This window comes from Salvelinus fontinalis, chromosome 8 (assembly GCF_029448725.1).
Source record: "Salvelinus fontinalis isolate EN_2023a chromosome 8, ASM2944872v1, whole genome shotgun sequence".
In the NCBI taxonomy this organism is placed as follows: Eukaryota; Metazoa; Chordata; class Actinopteri; order Salmoniformes; family Salmonidae; genus Salvelinus; species Salvelinus fontinalis.
Genome location: NC_074672.1, coordinates 15819599 through 15845110, shown reverse-complemented (window position 1 = coordinate 15845110; position 25512 = coordinate 15819599). Strand labels below are relative to the sequence as shown.

Sequence of the window (25512 nt, the reverse complement as noted above, 5' to 3'; positions counted from 1 at the left end):
TGGCCTGTGAAATGTGGTTTCTTCCTATGTGGCCTGTGAAGTGTGGTTTCTTCCTATGTGGCCTGTGAAGTGTGGCTTCTTCCTATGTGACCTGTGAAGTGTGGCTTCTTCCTATGTGGCCTGTGAACTGGTTTCTTCCTATGTGGCCTGTGAAGTGTGGCTTCTTCCTATGTGGCCTGTGAAGTGTGGCTTCTTCCTATGTGGCCTGTGAAGTGTGGTTTCTTCCTATGTGGCCTGTGAACTGGTTTCTTCCTATGTGGCCTGTGAAGTGTGGTTTCTTCCTATGTGGCCTGTGAAGTGTGGCTTCTTCCTATGTGGCCTGTGAAGTGTGGCTTCTTCCTATGTGGCCTGTGAACTGGTTTCTTCCTATGTGGCCTGTGAACTGGTTTCTTCCTATGTGGCCTGTGAAGTGTGGCTTCTTCCTATGTGGCCTGTGAAGTGTGGTTTCTTCCTGTGTGGCCTGTGAAGTGTGGTTTCTTCCTATGTGGCCTGTGAAGTGTGGTTTCTTCCTATGTGGCCTGTGAAGTGTGGCTTCTTCCTATGTGGCCTGTGAAGTGTGGCTTCTTCCTATGTGGCCTGTGAAGTGTGGCTTCTTCCTATGTGGCCTGTGAGCTGGTTTCTTCCTATGTGGCCTGTGAACTGGTTTCTTCCTATGTGGCCTGTGAAGTGTGGCTTCTTCCTATGTGGCCTGTGAAGTGTGGTTTCTTCCTGTGTGGCCTGTGAAGTGTGGTTTCTTCCTATGTGGCCTGTGAAGTGTGGCTTCTTCCTATGTGGCCTGTGAAGAGTGGTTTCTTCCTATGTGGCCTGTGAAGTGTGGTTTCTTCCTATGTGGCCTGTGAACTGTGGTTTCTTCCTATGTGACCTGTGAAGTGTGGTTTCTTCCTATGTGGCCTGTGAAATGTGGTTTCTTCCTATGTGGCCTGTGAAGTGTGGTTTCTTCCTGTGTGGCCTGTGAAGTGTGGTTTCTTCCTGTGTGGCCTGTGAAGTGTGGTTTCTTCCTATGTGAACTGTGGTTTCTTCCTATGTGGCCTGTGAAGTGTGGTTTCTTCCTATGTGGCCTGTGAAGTGTGGTTTCTTCCTATGTGGCCTGTGAAATGTGGTTTCTTCCTATGTGGCCTGTGAAGTGTGGTTTCTTCCTGTGTGGCCTGTGAAGTGTGGTTTCTTCCTGTGTGGCCTGTGAAGTGTGGTTTCTTCCTATGTGAACTGTGGTTTCTTCCTATGTGGCCTGTGAAGTGTGGTTTCTTCCTATGTGGCCTGTGAAGTGTGGTTTCTTCCTATGTGGCCTGTGAAATGTGGTTTCTTCCTATGTGGCCTGTGAAGTGTGGCTTCTTCCTATGTGGCCTGTGAACTGGTTTCTTCCTATGTGGCCTGTGAAGTGTGGTTTCTTCCTGTGTGGCCTGTGAAGTGTGGTTTCTTCCTATGTGGCCTGTGAAGTGTGGTTTCTTCCTATGTGGCCTGTGAAGTGTGGTTTCTTCCTATGTGGCCTGTGAAGTGTGGTTTCTTCCTATGTGGCCTGTGAAGTGTGGTTTCTTCCTATGTGGCCTGTGAGGTGTGGCTTCTTCCTATGTCTAATGTGTGTTTTCTCTCTCTGAATAGTTGCTGGTGAAGGTGTCTGATGTCCCCGACCTCTCGGCTGGGATCACCTGTTCCTTTGGCAACCTGACAGAGGTAGAGGGACAGGTCAGCGGTAACCAGATCCTCTGTGTGTCGCCCGCTGCTAAGGATGTTCCTCTCATCCCCGCCGACCAAGGTAGAAACACGCACACACATACAGTTGAAGACGTAGGTTTACACACACTTAGGTTGGAGTCATTAAAACTCGTTTCTCAACCACTCCACAAATGTCTTGTGAACAAACTATAGTTTTGGCAAGTTGGTTACGACATCTACTTTATGCATGACACAAGTCGTTTTTCCAAACAATTGTTTACAGACAGATTTTTTCACTTATTATAATTCACTGCATCACAATTTCAGTGGGTCAGACGTTTACGTACACTACGTTGACTGTGCCTTTAAACAGCTTGGAAAATTCCAGAAAATTATGTCATGGCTTTAGAAGCTTCTGATAGGCTAATTGACATAATTTGAGTCAATTAGAGGTGTACCTGTGGATGTATTTCAAGGCCTACGTTGAAACTCAGTGCCTCTTTGCTTGACATCATGGGAAAATCAAAAGAAATCAGCCAAGACCTCAGAAAAAACAATTGTAGACCTCCACATTCTGGTTCATCCTTGGGAGCAATTTCCAAACGCCTGAAGGTACCATGTTCATCTGTACCAACAATAGTATGCAAGTAGCCACACCATGGGACCACGCAGCCGTCATACCACTCAGGAAGGAGACGTGTTCTGTCCTCTAGAGATGAACGTACTTTGGTGCGAAAAGTGCAAATCAATCCCAGAACAACAGCAAAGGACCTTGTGAAGATGCTGGAGGAAACCGGTACAAAAGTATCTATATCCATAGTAAAATTAGTCCTATATCGACATAACCTGAAAGGCCGCTCAGCAAGGAAGAAGCTACTGCTCCAAAACTGCCATAAAAAAGCCAGACTACAGTTTGCATCTGCACATGGGGACAAAGATTGTACTTTTTGGAAAAATGTCCTCTGGTCTGATGAAACAAAAATAGAACAGTTTGGTCATAATGACCATCGTTATGTTTGGAGGGAAAAGGGGGAAGCTTGCAAGCCATAGAACACCATCCCAACCGTGAAGCGCGGGGGTGGCAGCATCATTTTGCTGGGGTGCTTTGCTGCAGGAGGGTCTGGTGCACTTCACAGAATAGATGGCATCATGAGAAGGAAAATTATGTGGATATATCGAAGCAACATCTCAAGACATCAGTCAGGAAGTTAAAGCTTGGTCACAAATTGGTCTTCCAAATGGACAATGACCCCAAGCATACTTCCAAAGTTATGGCAAAATGGCTTAAGGACAATAAAGTCAAGGTATTGGAGTGGCCATCGCAAAGCCCTGACCTCAATCCTATAGAAAATTTGTGGGCAGCACTGAAAAAGCGTGTGCAAGCAAGGAGGCCTACAAACCTGACTCAGTTACACCAGCTCTGTCAGGAGGAATAGGCCAAAATTCACCCAACTCATTGTGGGAAGCTTGTGGAAGGCTACCCGAAACGTTTGACCCAAGTTAAACAATTTAAAGGCAATGCTACCAAATACTAATTGAGTGTATGTAAACTTCTGACCCACTGGGAATGTGATGAAAGAAATAAAAACTGAAATAAATCATTCTCTCTACTATTATTCTGACTTTTCACATTCTTAAAATGAAGTGGTGATCATGACTAACCTAAAACAGGGACTTTTTACTCGGATTAAATGTCAGGAATTGGGAAAAACGGAGTTTAAATGCATTTGGCCAAGGTGTACGTAAACTTCCAACTTCAACTGTATATACACACACACACCTTATGTATCTGGCAAGGATCCCTAATCACAATCGTCAACACAATCGTCACAATTTCATAGTAGATTAAACTCAAGGTGATAGTTGGATTGGAGCCAAACATTTATACACAGGGCAGCAGCTGGTTTTACAACTGCTGTTTGAGTTCTTTTTTCACTTTATCTCTCTGCTATTTATAAGCTCCTGTAGGTGTGTGTGTTAATGAGATGTTCGATGTTCCCTCTTTCCATCTCCACTCTGGTAACGACACACACATTGATCTCCCCTCATTAATCCCACATCTGGTCACTTCATTGATCCAAACCGCCACGTGGGTGGCGCTCCAGGCTGGCAGCATAACAAGCTCCCCCTGCCCCCAGACCAGTCTTCCTGCTGGGCAGTGTGCTCCAATGGGCCCTGGGCCCATTAAGGAACCTGGAGGCTAGAGGACCAGGGACCAAGGCCTGTGGCCAGATAGAGCCGCCCAGATTACTGTCCTCACATGAGGCTAACACACAGCACTGAAGCCAGTTAGCACTGTGGAGGTGGAGGTAGGATAGACTGGGTCCTCGTAGGACTATGATGAGGATGGGGAAAACAAGGAGTAGCTTAAGGATGGTGAGATAGTAACGTGTTGGAACAAGATGATCCCTTTCCAAGATATGTATATATATATATATATATCAGTCTGCTTGAGATGGTGTGCCCAGGTTTTGTGAGCGCCTAAATATTTGAGAGCTCACCCCATATCTGGACGATCATTCATGTATAACGTGACATTAATGTGTGACATCATAGGTGATCACACACATACAATCACTATTTGCCACAGCACACACTATTTGCCTGTCACAAAGACTGTGCGTGTGTGTGTGTGTGTGTGTGTGCGTGCGTGCGTGCGTGCGTGCGTGCGTGCGTGTTGTCGCTGTAATCCCACCTCTGAGAGTAAATGGCAGCCATGTTTACCCGGCAGTCCCTTAGTCGGTGGTGCTCGATGGGGACTAAAATTTCTCTCCCCTAATAAATGTCTAATCTCCTCACAATCCCCCTCACACACACATACACATTAGGGCTGGGCGAAGTGGACAAAATATAATATCACAATATTTGTCAATTGTTTTTTATATTTTATGTTTTTGAATAATAAAAGTTGTAAATATGCTTTCTGAGTATTCACAACCCTAGGGTGGCAACACAAATGGCAGGTAGCCTAGTGGTTAGAGTGTTGGGCCAGTAACCGAAAGGTTGCTAGATTGAATCCCTGAGCTGACGCGGTAAAAATCGGTTGTTCTGCCCCTGAACAAGGCAGTTAACCCACTGTTCCTAGGCTGTCATTGAAAATACGACATTTATTCTTAACTGACTTGCCTAGTTAGATCATGATTAAATATTTTTTATTTATTTTATTAAATAAATAAAAATAAGTAATTTCAATGGAGCTTTCTCAGTGTATACTGTTCAATCGGACTCCAAACAAAACAACATTTCAGCATTTTCATCAATTTCTGCATTTCCTGCACTTTTATTATCATTTCCACACTGTGCAATGCAACATGATATGGGTAAAAACATATAGGCCTAGTTAATTGGTGAACTGTTGGAATCATGGAAATATAATGATTATTCTAATTCTATAGTTGGAATATAGTGGCCATCACCTAGAATACATTGTTGTTTGACATGACAATGAATTAATAAACCAATGAGGAATTATTGACAGGGTAGGAACCAAAGTGTTGGTCAGTGTTTCAAGGTGACCCTAATTAGATGTTATATGACATGTTTTCTGACTTCATGTAGCTAGTTAGCCAGCCAACATATTCATGCTTTGCCTATTCCTCTCTGATAAGATACCCCTGCACAAACATGCTTATCTAGGCCTACATCAGCACTGGTACCAGGCAGTATTAGCTAACTAGCTACATTTGCTCTGACTCTTAATACATTTAGCCAGCTAACTAGCAATTAGCAGCTAACACAAATTATTTTAGCAACACCTTGCAAAGAACAGACAAACCAGCAAACAGTAGTTTGCAGACAGTAAGATACACAAACGAAGTGTAATTATGGAACACTTGTGAAAAGCAGCATGTCACCAACATTGTTGCGTTCATCTGACCATGCAGAATGAATGGCAAGAAAGTGCTGGTGACTCCATGGTCCAACAACTGCTCTCTCCTTGAGTCACAGGGGGCAGGGCTTGGTGTGGTTAGCGGCCTGCAGCAGCTATAAAACTATAAAAACTGACATTATACGCGCCAGAGTTGCGTATCACATTTAATGAAACCAAACGTAGAAATACCGTTATAGAAGGTAAAGTAAAAACTCAAACCGGTCCGTGCATCAATACCGGTATATAGTAAAATAAGTCATACCACCCAGACCTAATACACATACACATGCATACATCCCTGACCCTCATCAGCCTGGACAGGCTGCCTGCCTGCTTGCCTAACAGGGAATAGATTATTGAACATTGATCATGTGCAGAAGTAATGACTGCGAAAGAAGGCGGGAGGGGATGAGGAGGGTGAGGGAGAGGTGGGCGAGGCAGTGGAGGAGCTGGGGAAGGGAGGAAGGAGAGAGGGAAAAAGGAAGACATCTTATCTGCCTGATATGGAAACTAAATGGCAGACACAGGATCAGGAACAGCAGAACTCAGAGAGGAGACTTTCTGTGTGCTTGTAGTTGCCAAATAGAGTCTGTAACGCAAAGCTGAAATGCAGGGCTGAGATGTGTAGTGTAGTGTACAGTCTGGTGTGTGGGAAAGCAAAAATGCATCTCCCCAGCAGGTGCAATGAGAGAGAAGAGTGTTTGTAGGGTCATTGAAACCTCCCACACAAACCATCTGAGCCCAAACCTGAGCCTGCTTTCTGCTTTAAACATCACATCTCTGCTGTTCTCTCACTGGGAGAGAGGTTGTACAGGCAGGCTCTATGCTGGTGTAGATGTACAGATGTAGGATCTTAATTTGACCCAGTTTGATAAAGCATGAAAATAATCCTGCAGCAACAGGAAATGTGAATTATTATGTGGATTATAATTAATGGACATTTTTGTACGGGTTGATACATTTTTCAATAGGGGAAATCTGAAAGTCTGAAATTTCAAAGTGGAAATTACAAATTTTAGAAGCCTTTTTAAAACTCAAAAGACACTACAAGTTTGCATTTCCTGCTGTGTAGGAAAATTCTCAGCAACAAAAGAGTGATCAAATGAAGATTCTACATCTGAACCAGACACTCACCATCAACCAAAACAAATGCAATAAGAAGGCAGCATTCTTCATAACACAGAGATTTGCTATTGCCTTTATAGTAGAATAACTATGAGTATGTCGTTCAGATTACCACACACTGCCAAATCACTGCAGTCACAGATGGTGCTTTCCTATGATGCTAGTAATGGAGAGACTAAGAGATAATATACCGTGTGTTGGTGTTGTTGGACTCGGACTGTGGGATGAGATGAGTGTTTGTGTGGGATGAGTGGCCAGCCGGATGGGTCAGCTTGGTCCTCATTAGGTACCTGGTAGCCAGTCAGACCCACATGTCCCAGAGCAGAGACTGGCACCAGGTACCCACTGGGACTAGCCAAACTGGGCAGTGGCCACACCGGCACTGTCTGCAGCCCGCTACCTTCGCTCTGGGCCCCTTCCAGACCGCCGATGGACTGAGAAGGTGAACAGGGGACGGACAGAAGGACAGACTGAAAGAAGGGTTGGTGAAAAGAAGGGATAGAAACTGGGGGAAAGAAGGATAAACTACTGGAGGGGAAGGAAGAAACCTGAGGGATAGAGAGACTGCTAGAGAAAGAGGGGGGCTGTGCTCTTGACAATGAAAAGGTAGAGAGACTTCTACAAGAGAAAGATGGGGGTGAGTTAGTGTGCGTTTCTCCACTTGTTGGTTAGGGGCTCGTAAGTAATCATTTCACTGTACGGTCTACACCTGTTGTATTAGGCGCATGTGACTAATACAATCTGATTTAATTTTTGTATTCTAAAACAGGTTGCATTGAATCCAGGAAGTTGGTACATGCTGCTACACATTATAGTGTGTAATTTGTGTAAGTGCTTCCTTCATTCATTGTTCTCTCTCGATATCTCTCTCTCTCCCCCTCCTTTTTCTCTATCTTACTCGCTCTCTAGACTGGTCAGGTGTAGAGTTAAGGCTGAACTCTAAGGAGACTGGCCAGATGGTCATCAGCACAGAGGTCAAGTTCTACAACTGCAGTGTCCACCAACTGTGAGTATCCTTCCTTTTCTCCTCCCCCTGCATTCCTGGGCCAGTGTTCACTACTGATCTAGGATCAGCTCAGATTCCCCTTTAGATCATTATGAATAAGATTAAATGGACAGGGGGGTCCTTATCCTAGATCAGTATTTGTGAATACCGGCCCTGGAGTCCTGCAGTCCCGGAGCACCCTACTGAATCAATACTGTGCGAATATGTCAGTGTCCCTACTTCCTAACCTTGCCTGCCCTCAGTCTGAGCCTCGTAACCCTAAAATAGCCCCTGTGATGTCTAATGCAATCTGGTCTAAACTGGTCCCTCCCTTGAGCTCTACAACGGAAACCTCTGGCAATTGCCATAATGAATCCTGGATCTCTGCCATGTAGAAACACTGCTTATTGTAGGCTCTTAGTCTGACACTGGCTCTGTTGGATGTCATGGGCCTCTGTTTTGTTTTGAAAAGCCTCTCCCCTGCCCTCCACCCTCTCCTCCTCTCTAGTGTCTGTGTCCTCGTGTCTGTAGTCTGAGGAGCCTGTCTGAGTGGAACACAAAGTCACAGTGTACACTATTAAGAGCTGCCACGTCTACTCAGGTAATCAGGGAGTAATCAGGGAGCCTAGCTCGTACTTGCTCAAGTTTAGAAGGCTGACATAACACACACACCAACCTGGTCTCAGATTATTTAGTATTATTCTATACGCATGGTATGTATTCATTTGTGGATGTCCATCACCCATTTCGTATGATATATTACGAATTACAATTGGTATTATATGTTACGAATTGGCAAAACGTACAATATGTTACAAATTTGAAAAATAAATGATATGTTACAAATTCTAGCTAGGTGGCTAACGTTAGCTAGGCTAGCAGTTAGGGTTAATGTTAGGGTTAAGTTGAGGAGTTAGGTTAAAGGGTTAACTCCTCAACTTAACCCTAACATTAACCCTTTAACCTAACTCCTCAACTTAACCCTAACCTTAACCCTTAACCCCTGTAACCTAACTCCTCAACTTAACCCCTGTAACCTAACTCCTCAACTTAACCCCTGTAACCTAACTCCTCAACTTAACCCCTGTAACCTAACTCCTCAACTTAACCCCTGTAACCTAACTCCTCAACTTAACCCCTGTAACCTAACTCCTCAACTTAACCCCTGTAACCTAACTCCTCAACTTAACCCTAACCTTAAGGTTAGGGTTATGGAATGGGTTAGCTAAAAGGTTTAAGATTAGGGTTAAATTTAGGATTTAGGTTAAAAGGATAAGGATTTACGATTACTATGTTTTGTCTAGTCTGAGACCACGCTCATAGACTGATACACAAATGCACACACATACAGACACACACACTGCTATGTCGGCGGTTGAATCAGCCTAATTCTTCTGAATTAGAGTGTGCTTGCCAGGGATCCCTCCCATGCTTTTGCACTGGTGAATATTTCAGCATAAGTATGCATCATTTATCCAGCCTCGTTGCAGGGAAGGAAAAGAAAATAGAAGCATAGCCCAATGAGACTTTACCTCCCTCCAACAATGAATTCCTCAATATACTGTACAGTAAGACTATCAGGAGGGAACAATTACTGTACCAGTCATAGGGTTAGTCCAAAATGGCACCCTATTTGCGGGCCCTGGTCAAAAGTAGTGCACTATATAGACAATAGGATGCCATTTCAGATAATCATAGAGACCTGGACTTCCTGTCTATGGGATCCAAACAGAAGAGAGTCAGAAAATGTTACAACCATTTCAATCAACATCACTGTAATGCAACCCTTAGGGGACAGAGTTCGCTTCCTGAAGCTCTACACCCTAACCTGCTGACAACTACACTCTAAGGCCCCCTTCCTCGCTTCCTGAGCTCTACACCCTAACCTGCTGACAACTACACTCTAATGGCCCCTTCCTCGCTTCCTGAGCTCTACACCCTAACCTGCTGACAACTACACTCTAATGTCCCCTTCCTCGCTTCCTGAAGCTCTACACCCTAACCTGCTGACAACTACACTCTAATGTCCCCTTCCTCGCTTCCTGAAGCTCTACACCCTAACCTGCTGACAACTACACTCTAATGGCCCCTTCCTCGCTTCCTGAGCTCTACACCCTAACCTGCTGACAACTACACTCTAATGTCCCCTTCCTCGCTTCCTGAGCTCTACACCCTAACCTGCTGACAACTACACTCTAATGTCCCCTTCCTCGCTTCCTGAAGCTCTACACCCTAACCTGCTGACAACTACACTCTAATGTCCCCTTCCTCGCTTCCTGAGAGATCTGAGCCATCATGTTGGCAGGCACACATGCGCATAATGTTGGCAACACACACAGGCACGAGAGTATGCATGCACACACACACACATCCTGTCGTCATCCTCTCCCCTAGGCTGCGTCTGCTGTTTGCCATCCCTCTATATCCTCTATCCCTCCTCCCTCATCTCATTTAGCACAGGATGAGCACAGGGGCATGGTTTGAGGTTGGGGGGTTATGCGTGCAGTATGTATGCACAGAAGATGCCAGCTATATCTCTACCCCACTCCCCCATTCCCACCCTGCCCAGGGCATCTACAGCAGCACGCGGGTACTGTGCCCCCTGCCAGCTGCTAATTACAATCACATTACAACAATACTGGCCTAATGGTAATGACAGGATCAAGCTGTGCCAACATCTTATTCGTCCCCATAACTCACTTTACCTCACTCCTTCCCTGACTTTGTACCCTACACTCTTAGAAAAAAAGGTGCTATCTAGAACCTAAATGGGTTCTACTGCTGTTCCCATAGGAGAACCCTTTTGAAGAACCCTTATTGGTTCCAGGTAGAACCCTTTCGGTGCCAGGTAAAACCCTTATTGGTTCCAGGTAGAACCCTTTCCACAGTGGGTTCTTCATGGAACCAAAAAGGGTTCAACCTGAAACCAAAAAGTGTTCTCCTATGGGGACAGCCAAATAACCTTTTTGAAACCCTTTATTCCCTATTTAGTGCACTACATAAGTACTGCATATGTAGAGAATAGGGTGCAATTGGGGCCTGCACTATGCTGTACTGCTGCCTCTAGTCATACGTAGCGGTTATAGTGGCACTACAAACTACAGGGCTGTCGGGGTTGGCAGACTTGTATAGGAACTAGGAGGTACCGTGCCAACCACAAGGGCATCAACAACATGTGCCCACTTGGGATCTGCTGCACTCGGTTGCTCCTTTTGTGCCATCCTCCTCCCACTTGACTAGCGCAGCTTCCTGAGTGTGTGTCCTGTCCATCTGTCTGTCCCTCCGTGCAGGTGTCTGTCCTGTGTGAACAGTGCCTTCCGCTGCCATTGGTGCAAGTACCGAAACCTGTGTACCCACGACCCTTCCAGCTGCTCCTTCCAAGAGGGACGCGTCAACGCCTCCGAGGTACGTACCGCACACACACAAGCATGCTCTCTCTCTCTCTCCTATCAGCCTGAGGGGCATGTCTCCAGACAGACACATCTAAGCCCCTCCATATTGACGTTTGCCATTCAAACCCTCTGTATTTGGTACTAGCAATTAGAAGTCGATTATTAGAGCCTTTTAACACCTCTGTAACAATGGGATGTTTTGACAAGATCAATCAGGTTGTTTATGTGTATGAGAGGCACAGTGTGTGTGTGTGTGTGTGTGTGTTCTTTGATAAGAGATTTCACTGATGTTGGCTGCTCACACCCTGCTGTGTGACTATGGTTAAGGAGTGTGTTTACCTATCGGGGTGTAAAGTAACCCATTGATCTGTCTGCCTGAGAGAGAGAGGATAGACTTCTGCTGCAGAAGAGATGAGGACAGTTGCCTCTCTCTCTCTTCACACTTCCCTTTTCACACACTCCACAGAGACCTACTGCGGCAGCAATGACTGATACATAGCACACACTCTCTCTCACTCACTCACACACACACACACACACACACACACACACACACACACACACACACACACACACACACACACACACACACACACACACACACACACACACACACACACACACACACACACACACACACACACACACACACACACACACACACACACACACACACACACACACACACACACACACACACAGACACACACACACATACTGCTGTAGCTATTATTGGCCTCCCCTCTCCCCCGGCGTGCTATGATCCAGCAGAGTTTTCCTCCGGCTGTCAGTTGTCATCAGTCACAAAGCACCGGCAGCATTTTGGAAGGTTGACCATCTGAATTGATCCTATTATGTGAGAAAGGCTTTGGAGTGGAAGAAGTGGAGCAGCCAACACTCTCCAGCACCAGCCAGGAAGTGACGCCCGTATGACCCTGTTTGACCCTGCTGTTGATTCCCCTCTCCCTCCACCACTTCCCCTGTCAAGGACTTTTGATCTCTCACATACCAAGAGAACACTATTTTACCCAGCTGGCCTTGCTGTGTTTGTTTGTCTGTTGTTATATTTATTTATTATATGTGATATACCTTTGACCCTCCCGTCCCCCCTCTCCAGGACTGTCCTCAGCTGGTACGTTCGGAGGAGATTCTGATCCCGGCTGGGGAGGTCAAGCCCATCACCCTGAAGGCCCGGAACCTCCCCCAGCCCCAGTCAGGCCAGCGGGGGTACGAGTGTGTCCTCCACATCCAGGGGGTCAGCCACCGAGTCACCGCCCTGCGCTTCAACAGCTCCTCTGTACAGTGTCAGAACAGCTCGGTGGGTACACAGTGCAGGGCACGGAGACACGCTAAAACACGTGATGGACACTCACAGCAACACAGGCTAGCTAGCAAAGGCTCACGTTCACATACACACATACTGCAGGAGAGCAAACAAACACTCACGCCACATGAACACAGCATACTGTGTATGTATTCAAATGAAAGCACACATTTTCCATCTCTCTCTTATTCACAAAGCCAGATGTATCCACATTATTTTCACTATATCACCACAACACCCCGGTTATCTCCTAAATTCACTCCATTTGTAGCACAATATCAATTCTCATTTTGCACTTAAGCCCACTTTCACTCTGTGTCAATGAATGTCAATGATTGTCAAACTGTCAGTGAGTATCAGTGTCTGAGAAGAACGAGCTCCGGTGGTGTGAGGCCCCTGGCCATGTCACCTGTATCCAGCAGCGGTACCCTGTCAGTGGGGAGGCTGGGGAAGAGATGGGTCCTGACTTGGGTAATTACACAGGACAGCACAGGAGAGGACTGCAGTAAGGCTCTGCTCTGCCCTCCAGCCCTATTCCTAGAGGACACACACAAACACACACACACACAGCCAGGAGGTAGGCAGCTCAGGACAGCAGCTATGTGAAAGAAGGGGACATCCAAATCCAGAAGCCTTCCACTTAGCTCTCCTCTCAAATGAGGTGGTGATGCAAGGTTGTAGCAACGTTGGGGGACCATTCAACATGCGGTACCAGGCTCAGGGTTGGGGCTGGGGTTTACCATTCTCATGCTGAAATTATTTATTCCCCCCCTTCCCTCTCTTTTTCTCTGTCTTTCCGTCTTCCCCTCTTTTTTTCACCCGTCCCTCCCTTCCTTTCTTTCTTCCTTCCGTTCTTCCATCCTTCCTTCCTTCCCTCTCTTTCTCTCCCTCCTGCAGTATCTTTATGAAGGGATGAAGATCAGTGAGTTGCCAGTGGATTTCTCAGTGGTCTGGAACGGCAACTTCATTATAGACAACCCAGATAAAATACAAGGTAAGACTGACACACACACACACACACACACACACACACACACACACACACACACACACACACACACACACACACACACACACACACACACACACACACACTCAAATTTGTTGACATATCTCACCAACACATAAAACAGATGTTTCTTGTCAAATAACATCTTGTCTCAGCTGGAGACCAGTCAGACACAGCATAACACACAAATGAAGCAAACAAATGAAGAGCACAGTTGTATCCTTGTTAAAGAATCTCATGTTTTAACCAACAAAACCCTCCAGGAATACAGCACACTACTACATTACACTTTGTCATTCTAATGTTAGGTTGTCAAATCAAATGCTGTTTCCTGTTTCCACCACTGTTGTGTTTAAGCTGAGTCCTTCTGTATCCCACAGTGCACCTGTATAAGTGTGCTGCCCAGAGGGACAGCTGTGGCATGTGTCTGAAAGCCCAGAGGAAGTTCCAATGTGGCTGGTGTAGTGGAGAGGGCCGCTGTACCCTGCGCCACCACTGCCCGCCCCTCAACCCCCGCTGGCTAGACCTCTCCAGCAAGAACGTTAAGTGTACCAACCCCCGCATCACCGAGGTCAGTGATAACACACCCCCAGCCCCCCTCTACCCTCTCACACCCTCTTTTCCTTCACCACCATAAGGTTACACTTACTTGTCCTCTTCATCTATCGCCTTTAGCTTTAGCCCTGAACGATGTGGTGAAATATGAAGTATTTGCCTGATTCGTCCCGAACAAAACAACAGTAGGGGCAGTAAAGGTGATGTTGCTTACGGTCAGGTGTGCAGTTTATCTGTACACAGTTATCCTTCAATTGAAATCAACAAACAGACTTAGAGCGGACAAGTGTAGCTCGTGACAATGAAAGGTCGTATTTGCATTGTGAGGCCTACATGGCAGAAGTGGTTTGGTCTGGTCTATGTGAATGAGGATCCCCTCAGCTGTGCCCCCACTTACGATGCTGCAAAGAGCTAGATGGGCTCTCTACCTCGCTCTCTCACCTCTCTCTCTGTCCCCCTCACTCTCTCACCACCCTATCTCTCGCCTCATCTCTTTCTCTCTCTCTCTCTCTCTCTCTCTCCCTCCCTCTCTTTCTTTCCTCTCTCTTTCTCTCCTCCCACACACAATCAATATGCAGGGAGAGAGCATCTGGTGTTGATTTTCACTGAAGAGCAAAAGTGAGTGTGTGTGAGTGTGTCACCTTCAGCTGCACTGCAAAGGGTGAGAGACCTGACACACACACACCCTAGGGACCTGCCTCAGTGTCTCTCTCTGTAGGGTGCCAGCTTGCTTCCTCTCTATCTGTGCCACATAAGCCACTTTTATAGATATATGCGGTGCTTGTTTTAACTGGAGCTCCCAGCTTAAAAAGGAGTTCAATTTAATGTTCACACCAGCACAGTGAAATACATTACAGTACACTGTTTTAACTGAACATAATAGCCGACCAGCCTCTAGTAGTGAAGCAACTATCCCTGCTTGAGTTCCCCAGGCAGACGTAGTTTCATTGAGGCAAGCTTATCGACGTGGCAGACTATTCAGACAGTAAGAGGAGAAGCGGTTATTGATTTGTGCCATGACAGAGCTCTTTCTCACCCAGTCGCCCTGACTTCCACCTGACAACAATGCCCAACCCTGCGACTGTCCCCCATGACCAGGAATTCCATGTGTGTTTGTTTTTTCCCCCCAGCAGCAGCCTTTTATGTGTCCTGAGGCATCATTTCTGTGCAGCTAGCCCAGTGTCACAGGGGAATAAGACACTGTATTTCATTTAGGGCTGGGCGATATGGCCAATATATCATAGCACGGTGTTTTTCTAATTTATTACGGTATTTGATGTTTTTGAATAAAAGTTCTAAATATGCTTTCTGAGTAGTTCATGACCCTAAGATGGAAAAACCTACATTAGAAGTGATTTCATTGGGGGTGTTCTTCATTCTGTTTGTTTTATACTGTTCAATCCAACTTTTAAAACAAATTAAAAAAGCATTTATCTATTTCTGCATTTCCTGCAATTGTATTATAATTTCCACATTGTGCCCTACAGAGCTGCATGATATGGGTAAAAACATCTAGGCCTAGTTAATTGGTGAACTGTTGGAATCATGGAAATATAATGATTATTCTAATTCTACAGTTTTAATATAGTGGGCACCATCTAGAATATCTTGTTTGACATGACAACGAATGAAGATGCCAGGAGGAGTTATTGACAGGCTAGGAACCATGTTGGTCAGTGTTTCCAGGGAACACTAATTAGATGTTACATGACATGTTTTCTTACCTCATGTAGCTAGCTAACATATTCATGTTGTGCCTGTTCCTCTCTGATTTTTAAGATACCTTTGCACAAACAACATGCTTATCTAGACCTACACCAGCACTGATACTAGGCTATATTAGCTAGCTAAGATTGCTTTGACTTAGTACACTTAGTACATTGATTTAACTAGCGATTAGCATTAGTGGCTAACACGATTTATTTTAACTAGAACTTGCTAAGAAAAGACAAACTAGCAGAAAGTAGTTTACAGACAGTAAGATGCACTGTAATTATAGAACGCTTGTAGAAAGCAGCATCGTTGTCACCAACATCTTTCTGGATCTGACCAGCAGACTGCAGAATGAAAGGCAAGAAAGTACTTGTGACACTCTCTTCCAAGAAGGCGTAGCAGTCGGACGTGTGTTTGTCTTGTCTTGTCCCGTCTTGTCCCGCGTAAATAGTCCTCGTATTTTTTGTATACATTTCGTATATATTTTAATTTCACTTTCCATCTTGGAACTGAATATACATTCCCGCAACCCGCCTCACCCAATGTGGTACGGACCTGCCAGTCTGCAGGCGCGATATCAACCCAGAGAATATAGGACTGCTTTTTCTCTACCACATCACCGGATTCCTGACGCAAGCTCTGGACAATTACACCGGATCATCGTCGCTAGCTAGCTGCAACCAGGTGGCTACTACTGGCTAATACCTCTGTCCCGAAACAAGCACCAGTTAGCCTTGAGCTAGCCTCGAGCTAGGCCCATCTGCCGGCTAGCCGAAGAGGCCTACCAGCGAATTATTGGGCTACAATACCTCTTTTGCCAATTGGACTGGACCCTTTATTGCCGACACGGAGCCCCGCCGATCCATCACGACTGGTCTGCCGACGTAATTGTCCGAGGTGGTTTCAACAGGCTTTTCCATTGCGACGTTTCTGAATACCCATCTGCTAATTATTAGCTGTCTTATCGGCTGCTATCTAAATAAATTTCCCGGACAATTTTTTTTTCTTTTTTCCTGGGTCACTATATCTATTTTGCCAATTGGATCGATCCCCTCTACCACACGGAACCCCACTAATCTACCGACGGAAACGAACGAGGTGACAAAAAATAAAAAATAAAAATAAAAACAGACCTCCATCCTATGTTATCTTGCTACCGATAGCCAGCTACCCGGCCAGCTGTCTGGATCGCCGTGCCCCCAACCAACCTCTACTCACTGGACCCTTATGATCACTCGATTAAGCATGCCTCTCCTTAATGTAAATATGCCTTGTCCATTGCTGTTCTGGTTAGTGTTTATTGGCTTATTTCACTGTAGAGCCTCTAGCCCTGCTCACTATATATCCAACCTCTCAGTTCCACCACCCACATATGCGATGACATCACCTGGTTTCAATGATGTTTCTAGAGACTATATCTCTCTCATCATCACCCATTACCTAGGTTTACCTCCACTGTATTCACATCCTACCATACGTCTGTCTGTACATTATTCCTTGAAGCTATTTTATCGCCCCCAGAAACTTCCTTTTACTCTCTGTTCTAGACGTTCCAAACGACCAATTCTCATAGCTTTTAGCCGTACCCTTATCCTACTCCTCCTCTGTTCCTCTGGTGATGTAGAGGTGAATCCAGGCCCTGCAGTACCTAGCTCCACTCCTATTCCCCAGGCGCTCTCTTTTGATGACTTCTGTAACCGTAATAGCCTTGGTTTCATGCATGTTAACATTAGAAGCCTCCTCCCTAAGTTTGTTTTGTTCACTGCTTTAGCACACTCTGCCAACCCAGATGTTTTAGCCGTGTCTGAATCCTGGCTTAGGAAGACCACCAAAAATTCTGACATTTTCATCCCTAACTACAAGATTTTCAGACAAGATAGAACGGCCAAAGGGGGCGGTGTTGCAATCTACTGCAAGGATTGCCTGCAGAGTTCTGTTTTACTATCCAGGTCTGTTCCGAAACAATTTGAACTCCTACTTTTAAAGATCCACCTCTCTAAAAACAAGTCTCTCACTGTTGCCGCCTGCTATAGACCACCCTCTGCCCCCAGCTGTGCTCTGGACACCATATGTGAACTGATTGCCCCCCATCTATCTTCAGAGCTTGTGCTGCTAGGCGACCTAAATTGGAACATGCTTAACACCCCAGCCATCCTACAATCTAAGCTTGATGCCCTCAATCTCACACAAATTATCAATGAACCTACCAGGTATCACCCCAATTCCGTAAACACGGGTACCCTCATAGACATCATCCTAACCAACTTGCCCTCCAAATACACCTCTGCTGTTTTCAACCAAGATCTCAGCGATCACTGCCTCATTGCCTGCATCCGTAATGGGTCAGCGATCAAACGACCTCCACTCATCACTGTCAAACGCTCCCTGAAACACTTCAGCGAGCAGGCCTTTCTAATCGACCTGGCCGAGGTATCCTGGAAGGATATTGATCTCATCCCGTCAGTAGAGGATGCCTGGATATTTTTTTTAAATGCCTTCCTCACCATCTTGAATAAGCATGCCCCATTCAAGAAATTTAGAACCAGGAACAGATATAGCCCTTGGTTCTCTCCTGACCTGACTGCCCTTAACCAACAGAAAAACATCCTATGGCGTTCTGCATTAGCATCGAACAGCCCCCGTGATATGCAACTTTTCAGGGAAGCTAGAAACCAGTATACACAGGCAGTTAGAAAAGCCAAGGCTAGCTTTTTCAAGCAGAAATTTGCTTCCTGCAACACAAACTCCAAAAAGTTCTGGGACACTGTAAAGTCCATGGAGAATAAGAACACCTCCTCCCAGCTTCCAACTGCACTGAAGATAGGAAATACTGTCACCACCGACAAATCCATTATAATTGAGAATTTCAATAAGCATTTTTCTACGGCTGGCCATGCTTTCCACCTGGCTACCCAACTGCCCGGCACCCTCCACAGCAACCCGCAAAAGCCCCCACCATTTCTCCTTCACCCAAATCCAGATAGCTGATGTTCTGAAAGAGCTGCAAAATCTGGACCCCTACAAATCAGCTGGGCTAGACAATCTGGACCCTCTCTTTCTAAAATTATCTGAAATTGTTGCAACCCCTATTAATAGCCTGTTCAACCTCTCTTTCGTATCATCTGAGATTCCCAAAGATTGGAAAGCTGCCGCGGGGGGTGACACTCTAGACCCAAACTGCTAAAGACCTATATCTATCCTACCCTGCCTTTCTAAGGTCTTCGAAAGCCAAGTCAACAAACAGATTACCGACCATCTCGAATCCCACCATACCTTCTCCGCTATGCAATCTGGTTTCAGAGCTGGTCATGGGTGCAGTCTCTATGGGGGTGCCACAGGGTTCAATTCTTGGACCGACTCTCTTCTCTGTATACATCAATGATGTCACTCTTGCTGCTGGTGAGTCTCTGATCCACCTCTACGCAGACGACACTATTCTGTATACTTCTGGCCCTTCTTTTGACACTGTGTTAACAACCCTCCAGGCGAGCTTCAATGCCATACAACTCTCCTTCCGTGGCCTCCAATTGCTCTTAAATACAAGTAAAACTAAATGCATGCTCTTCAACCGATCGCTGCCTGCACCTGCCCGCCTGTCCAGCATCACTACTCTGGACGGCTCTGACTTAGAATATGTGGACAACTACAAATACCTAGGTGTCTGGTTAGACTGTAAACTCTCCTTCCAGACTCACATCAAGCATCTCCAATCCAAAGTTAAATCTAGAATCGGCTTCCTATTCCGCAACAAAGCATCCTTCACTCATGCTGCCAAACATACCCTTGTAAAACTGACCATCCTACCAATCCTCGACTTCGGTGATGTCATTTACAAAATAGCCTCCAAAACCCTACTCAATAAATTGGATGCAGTCTATCACAGTGCCATCCGTTTTGTCACCAAAGCCCCATATACTACCCACCACTGCGACCTGTACGCTCTTGTTGGCTGGCCCTCGCTTCACACTCGTCGCCAAACCCACTGGCTCCAGGTCATCTACAAGACCCTGCTAGGTAAAGTCCCCCCTTATCTCAGCTCGCTGATCACCATAGCAACGCCCACCCGTAGCACGCGCTCCAGCAGGTATATCTCTCTGGTCACCCCCAAAACCAATTCTTCCTTTGGCCGCCTCTCCTTCCAGTTCTCTGCTGCCAATGACTGGAACGAACTACAAAAATCTCTGAAACTGGAAACACTTATCTCCCTCACTAGCTTTAAGCACCAGCTGTCAGAGCAGCTCATAGATTACTGCACCTGTACATAGCCCATCTATAATTTAGCCCAAACAACTACCTCTTTACCTACTGTATTTATTTATTTTGCTCCTTTGCACCCCATTATTTCTATCTCTACTTTGCACATTCTTCCACTGCAAACCAACCATTCCAGTGTTATTTTTATTACTTGCTATATTGTATTTACTTCGCCACCATGGCCTTTTTATATTTTATTTATTTATTTATATATATATTTTGTTTGCCTTCACCTCCCTTATCTCACCTCACTTGCTCATATTGTATATAGACTTATTTTCACTGTATTATTGACTGTATGTTTGTTTTACTCCATGTGTAACTATGTGTTGTTGTATGTGTCGAACTGCTTTGCTTTATCTTGGCCAGGTCGCAATTGTAAATGACAACTTGTTCTCAATTTGCCTACCTGGTTAAATAAAGGTGAAATAAATAAATAAATAAATAAATAGTCAAGCAACTGCTCACTCTTTGAGATCGCTGGTTTGGCCCTTGGAGCTTGACTTCCAAGTCAGACAGATACTTGGTTATGTCCACCATGAAGGCCAAATCACACATCCACTTGTCATCACTCAGTTCCGCGACAGGTTTCCCCTTCATCTCCATGAATTGTTTTACGGGATCCTTCAGTCCGTAAAACCGCGCGAGCGTGTTTCCACGGCTCAACCATCACACCTCACAGTGGTAAACCAGATCACCATACTCCGATTCAAGATCACTCAATAGCTCCTTAAATTGGCAGTTATTCATCCCTTTGCTTTTGATAAAATGTATGGTCGACACTACAGTTGCCATGACATTGTTCGGCTTCAGGGACTGTACACACTGACTTTCTTAATGAATGATGCAGTTGCACACAGTTAAATCACTTGGATCAAGACTGAGACAACTCATTTCTTTTTTCACTGATGCGGTTAACCCCTTTTTTGAGCCAGCCATGGCTGGCGCTCCATCTGTAGTAAGGCCACTAAATTTTTCAAACCGTAGCTCAAATTTGTTCATAGCCGAGAAAAGTCTCTCAAACAAGTCCTCACCTCTGGTAGTGCCATGCATGGCTCCCAAATACAGCAATTCCTCCCTTGTGTCAAACTCAGCGGTAATCCCACGCACAAAAATGGCAAAGTGGGTGGTATTTGTTATGTTAGTCGCTTCATCACATGCCAAAGACAAAAATACGACATTTCTTGCGCAGTCCTTCAATGTTTTTTCGATATCTTGTGCCATGTCAGTTATCCGCTCCGTGACGATTCTTCGAGACAAACTGACACTTTGGAACAATTTAACTTTGTCTGGTGCTAGCAACTCTTTCACAAATTCCCCTTCCAAACGAGGCTTCGGTTTCTTTGTGATAAGCTGGCTCACCACAAAACTTGCTTGCGTATCATTTTCCCCATCCAAACGAGGTTTCGTAAAAGGCGGCTTGTTGAGCACCCAAACCCCGCTGAAGAGCAATGACTTTATCCACACGGAATTGTCCTCTCAACTCATTCAGATTAGCATCTTTCGAGCTGGAATTACGCTCCAAATTTGCCTTTTTCATTACTGCAAGTGCATGCCCACAAACTAGGCATACAGGTTTGCCTTTCACTTCGACAACAAAAAATATAAAAATATTCAAGTCAAATCAATGTTTATTTGTCATGTGTGCCAAATACAACAGGTGTAGGTAGACCTTAGAGTGAAATGCTTACTTACAGGCTCTAACCAACAGTGCAATTTTTAAGTAAAAAATAGGTATTAGGTGAACAATAGAGAAGTAAAAAAAAAAATATATAAATTTCTTTAAAGTTAAAAATAACAGTAGCGAGGCCATATACAGTAGTGAGGCTATATACAGGCACCGGTTAGTCGGGCTAATTGAGGTAGTATGTTCATGAATGTATAGTTAAAGTGACTATGCATATATGATAAACAGAGAGTAGCAGCAGCGTAAAAGAGGGGTTGGGGGGAACACAAAATGTGATTACTTGTTCAGGAGTCTTATGGCTTGGGGGTAAAAGCTGTTGAGAAGCCTTTTGGTCCTAGACTTGACGCTCCAGTACCGCTTGCCATGCGGTAGTAGAGAGAACAGTCTATGACTGGGGTGGCTGGGGTCTTTGACAATTTTTAGGGCCTTCCTCTGACACTGCCTGGTGTATAGGTCCTGGATGGCAGGCAGCTTAGCCCCAGTGATGTACGCACTACCCACGGGATTACATTTTTTTATTTGATTGAATAACACGGAAAACGACGTCTAGAGCTTTTTTTTATTTAAATGTTTTTTATATATGAATTGGCTCGGGGGCCTGATCAAACGGTTACGTAGGCCGTATAAGGCCCGGAGGCCGGACGTCCCCCACCTCTGGAGTAAACCATGAAAACGAACATTACACACGCCGAAGTTCAATATCACATTTAACAAAATAAAAATGTAAATACCGTTCTAGAAGGTAAAGTAAAAACCCAAACTGGTTCCTGCATCAATACCAGTATAAAGTAGAATACGGTATATCGTCCAACCCTCATTGAATTATTTTTGGCAATGCACAAGTAAGTGCTCTGTGTTTAACCCCCGGACAACGGCACCTACAGTACACATTGATTCTTAAGGATATACGCTCCCGACTGTGTATTCAGAAATATCCCCAACCAATATATAGTTAAAGACATCCCTAATTGATTTGCTATACTGTACTCTGATTGGGCAGGCTACCCCAGGGTGGGTGTTAGATGGATCTCCTTCTCTTGTTCTAGCTTTTCTCTCTCTCTCTCTCTTCCTCTCTCTCTTCCTCTCTCTTCCTCTCTTTTTCTCTTTAGCTCTCTCTTCCTCTCTCTCTCCCCTCCCTCTCTCTCTCTCTCTCTCTCTCTCTCTCTCTTCCTCACTTTTTCTCTTTAGCTCTCTCTCTTCCTCTATCTCTGTCTCCCCCCCTCTCTCTCTTTCTCTCTACCTCTCTCTCCCTCTCTCTCTCTCTCTCTCTCTTTCTCTCTCTCTCCCTCTCTCTCTTCCTCTCTTTTTCTCTCTACCTCTCCCTCTCTCTCTCCCTCTCTTTTTCTCTCCACCTCTCTCTCTACCTCTCCCTCTCTCTTTTTCTCTCTCTCTCTCTCCCTCTCTTTTTCTCTCTCTCTCTCTCTCTACCTCTCCCTCTCTCTCTCTCCCTCTCTTTTTCTCTCTCTCTCTCCCTCTTTTTTTGTCTCTCTCTACCTCTCTCTCTACCTCTCCCTCTCTCTCTCCCTCTCTCTCCCTCTCTTTTTCTCTCTCCCTCTCTCTCTCTCCCCCTCTCCCTCTCTCTCCCTCTCTTTTTCGCTTTAGCTCTCTCTCCCCCTCTCTTTTTCTCTCTCCCTCCCTCGCTCTCTCCCTCTCTTTTTCTATTTAGCTCTCTCTCCCTCTCCCTCTCTCTCCCTTTCTTTTTCTCTTTAGCTCTCTCTCTTCCTCTCTCCCTCTCTCCCTCTCTCTCTCTGTCTCTCCCTCTCTTTTTCTCTTTAGCTCTCTCCCCCTCTCTTTTTCTCTCTACCTCTCTCTACCTCTCCCTCTCTCTCTCCCTCTCCCTCGCTCTCCCTCTCTTTTTCTCTTTAGCTCTCTCTTCCCCTCTCCTTTTCTCTCTCTCCCCCTTTCTCCCTCTCTTTTTCTCTTTAGCTCTCTCTCCCTCTCTCTCCCTTTCTTTTTCTCTTTAGCTCTCTCTCCCTCTCTCTCTCTGTCTCTCCCTCTCTTTTTCTCTTTAGCTCTCTCCCCCTCTCTTTTTCTCTCTACCTCTCTCTACCTCTCCCTCTCTCTCTCCCTCTCCCTCGCTCTCCCTCTCTTTTTCTCTTTAGCTCTCTCTTCCCCTCTCTTTTTCTCTCTCTCCCCCTTTCTCCATCTCTTTTTCTCTTTAGCTCTCTCCCCCTCTCTTTTTCTCTTTAGCTCTCTCTCTCTCTGCTCAATTTCTTATCCCTCCCTTCCCCACTCTTTCTGTTCTTGTTTCTCTCTCTTGTTCTCTATTTCGCTCTCTTTCTCACTCTCTCCTTCTCTTTCTGTTTCCCTCCATCCCTTGGTCCCTCTCCTGTGTCCGTCCGTGCTTCTCTTTCTATGACTCATTCTAGTCAATGCAGTTATTGTCATTCTGAGATACCTGACACAGTGTGTGCGTGCGAGGGTGTGTGTGTGTGCATATGAGGAGTGTGATTGTGTGTACTTGTGCGTGTGATGTATGTGTACTTGTGTGTGAAATTCTAACAAGCAGTAACCCTATGGGCACATATCTCATTCAGCTCCCAGTTTCCGTTAGTGTAGTGAGTAGTGTATGTGATTACCAAAGACACACTGAGTGGACTTCTCTATTCCTCACTCTGAGTAGTAGGTTAGAGGAATATCAGTGCCGAATGTAGCTGAGGTAGAGAGATTAGAACAGAGCAGAGGCAGCTAAACAAAGGGAGGGAGTGAGAGACAGATATACAGAGAGAGAAAGATATATATGTATAGAAAGAGAGAGATGGATGGATGGATGGAAGAAAAGTAGTGTCGAAACCTACCAAAATACAATTAGGCAAGAACAAATTCAATCACTTCTAGACAACTTCCTGGACAAAACGTTTCACTGTAATTGTGAAAGTGTAAACTTGGTAGAAGAAAACTTAAACAGTTTATACCTCTCAGCTTCCCTATCACATCAAAACATTTCAAGCAGACAACCTAAGAGAATTAACAACAATGACAAATGGTTTGATGAAGAATACAAAAACCTAAGAAAGACATTGACAACCCTATCCAACCAAAAACATAGAGACCCAGAAAACCTGAGCCTGAATGAATCACTAAAACAATACAGAAATACACTACAGAAAAAGAAGGAACAGCACGTCAGAAATCAGCTCAATGTAATTGAAGAATCCATAGAATCTAACCACTTCTGGGAAAATTGGAACACACTAAACTAACAACACGAAGAGTTATCTATCCAAAACGGAGAGGTATGGATAAACCACTTCTCCAATCTGTTTTGGCTCTATAACAAACAACAAACATAAAAAACATATACATGATCAAATACAAATATTAGAATCAACTATTAAAGACTACCAGAACCCACTGGATTATCCAATTACATTGAATAAACTACAGGACAAAATACAAACTCTCCAACCCAAAAAGGCCTGTGGTGTTGATGGTATCCTTAATGAAATTATAAAATATACAGACCACAAATTCCAATTGAATGTACTTCAACTTTTTAACATCCTCCTCAGCTATGGCATCTTCCCCAATATTTGGAACCAAGGACTGATCACCCCAATACACAAAGTGGAGACAAATTTTACCCCAATAACTACCGTGGGATATGCGGCAACAGCGGTCTTGGGAAAATCCTCTGCATTATCATTAACAGCAGACTCGTACAGTTCCTCAGTGAAAACAATGTACTGAGCAAATGTCAAATTGGCTTTTTACCAAACCGAAACAAATGCATAGTCTTCTCATCCATGTACACAAACAGCAAGTGTGGGGTTAAAATTGGCAAAAAACACACACATTTCTTTCCACAAGGCCGTGGGGTGAGACAGGGATGCAGCTTGAGCCCCTCCCTCTTCAACATGCATCCGGAAAGCATTCAGACCCCTTGACTTTTTCCAAATGTTGTTACTTTACAGCCTTATTCTAAAATGGATTAAATACTTTTTTCT

At 45.0% G+C, this 25512-nt stretch overlaps 1 protein-coding gene across 1 annotated transcript in view; it reads left to right on the top strand.

Annotated features, from left to right (window-relative positions):
* Positions 1 to 25512, top strand: part of LOC129861427 (plexin-A2-like) — a 108595-nt gene that overhangs the window by 14262 nt on the left and 68821 nt on the right. Inside the window, exons 3-12 of the mRNA XM_055932813.1 lie at positions 100 to 207; positions 328 to 462; positions 585 to 719; positions 1321 to 1375; positions 1597 to 1750; positions 7556 to 7652; positions 10922 to 11036; positions 12141 to 12341; positions 13245 to 13341; positions 13737 to 13927. Of these exons, the coding sequence (XP_055788788.1) occupies positions 100 to 207; positions 328 to 462; positions 585 to 719; positions 1321 to 1375; positions 1597 to 1750; positions 7556 to 7652; positions 10922 to 11036; positions 12141 to 12341; positions 13245 to 13341; positions 13737 to 13927 (1288 nt within the window). The remainder of the gene's footprint in view (positions 1 to 99; positions 208 to 327; positions 463 to 584; positions 720 to 1320; positions 1376 to 1596; positions 1751 to 7555; positions 7653 to 10921; positions 11037 to 12140; positions 12342 to 13244; positions 13342 to 13736; positions 13928 to 25512) is intronic.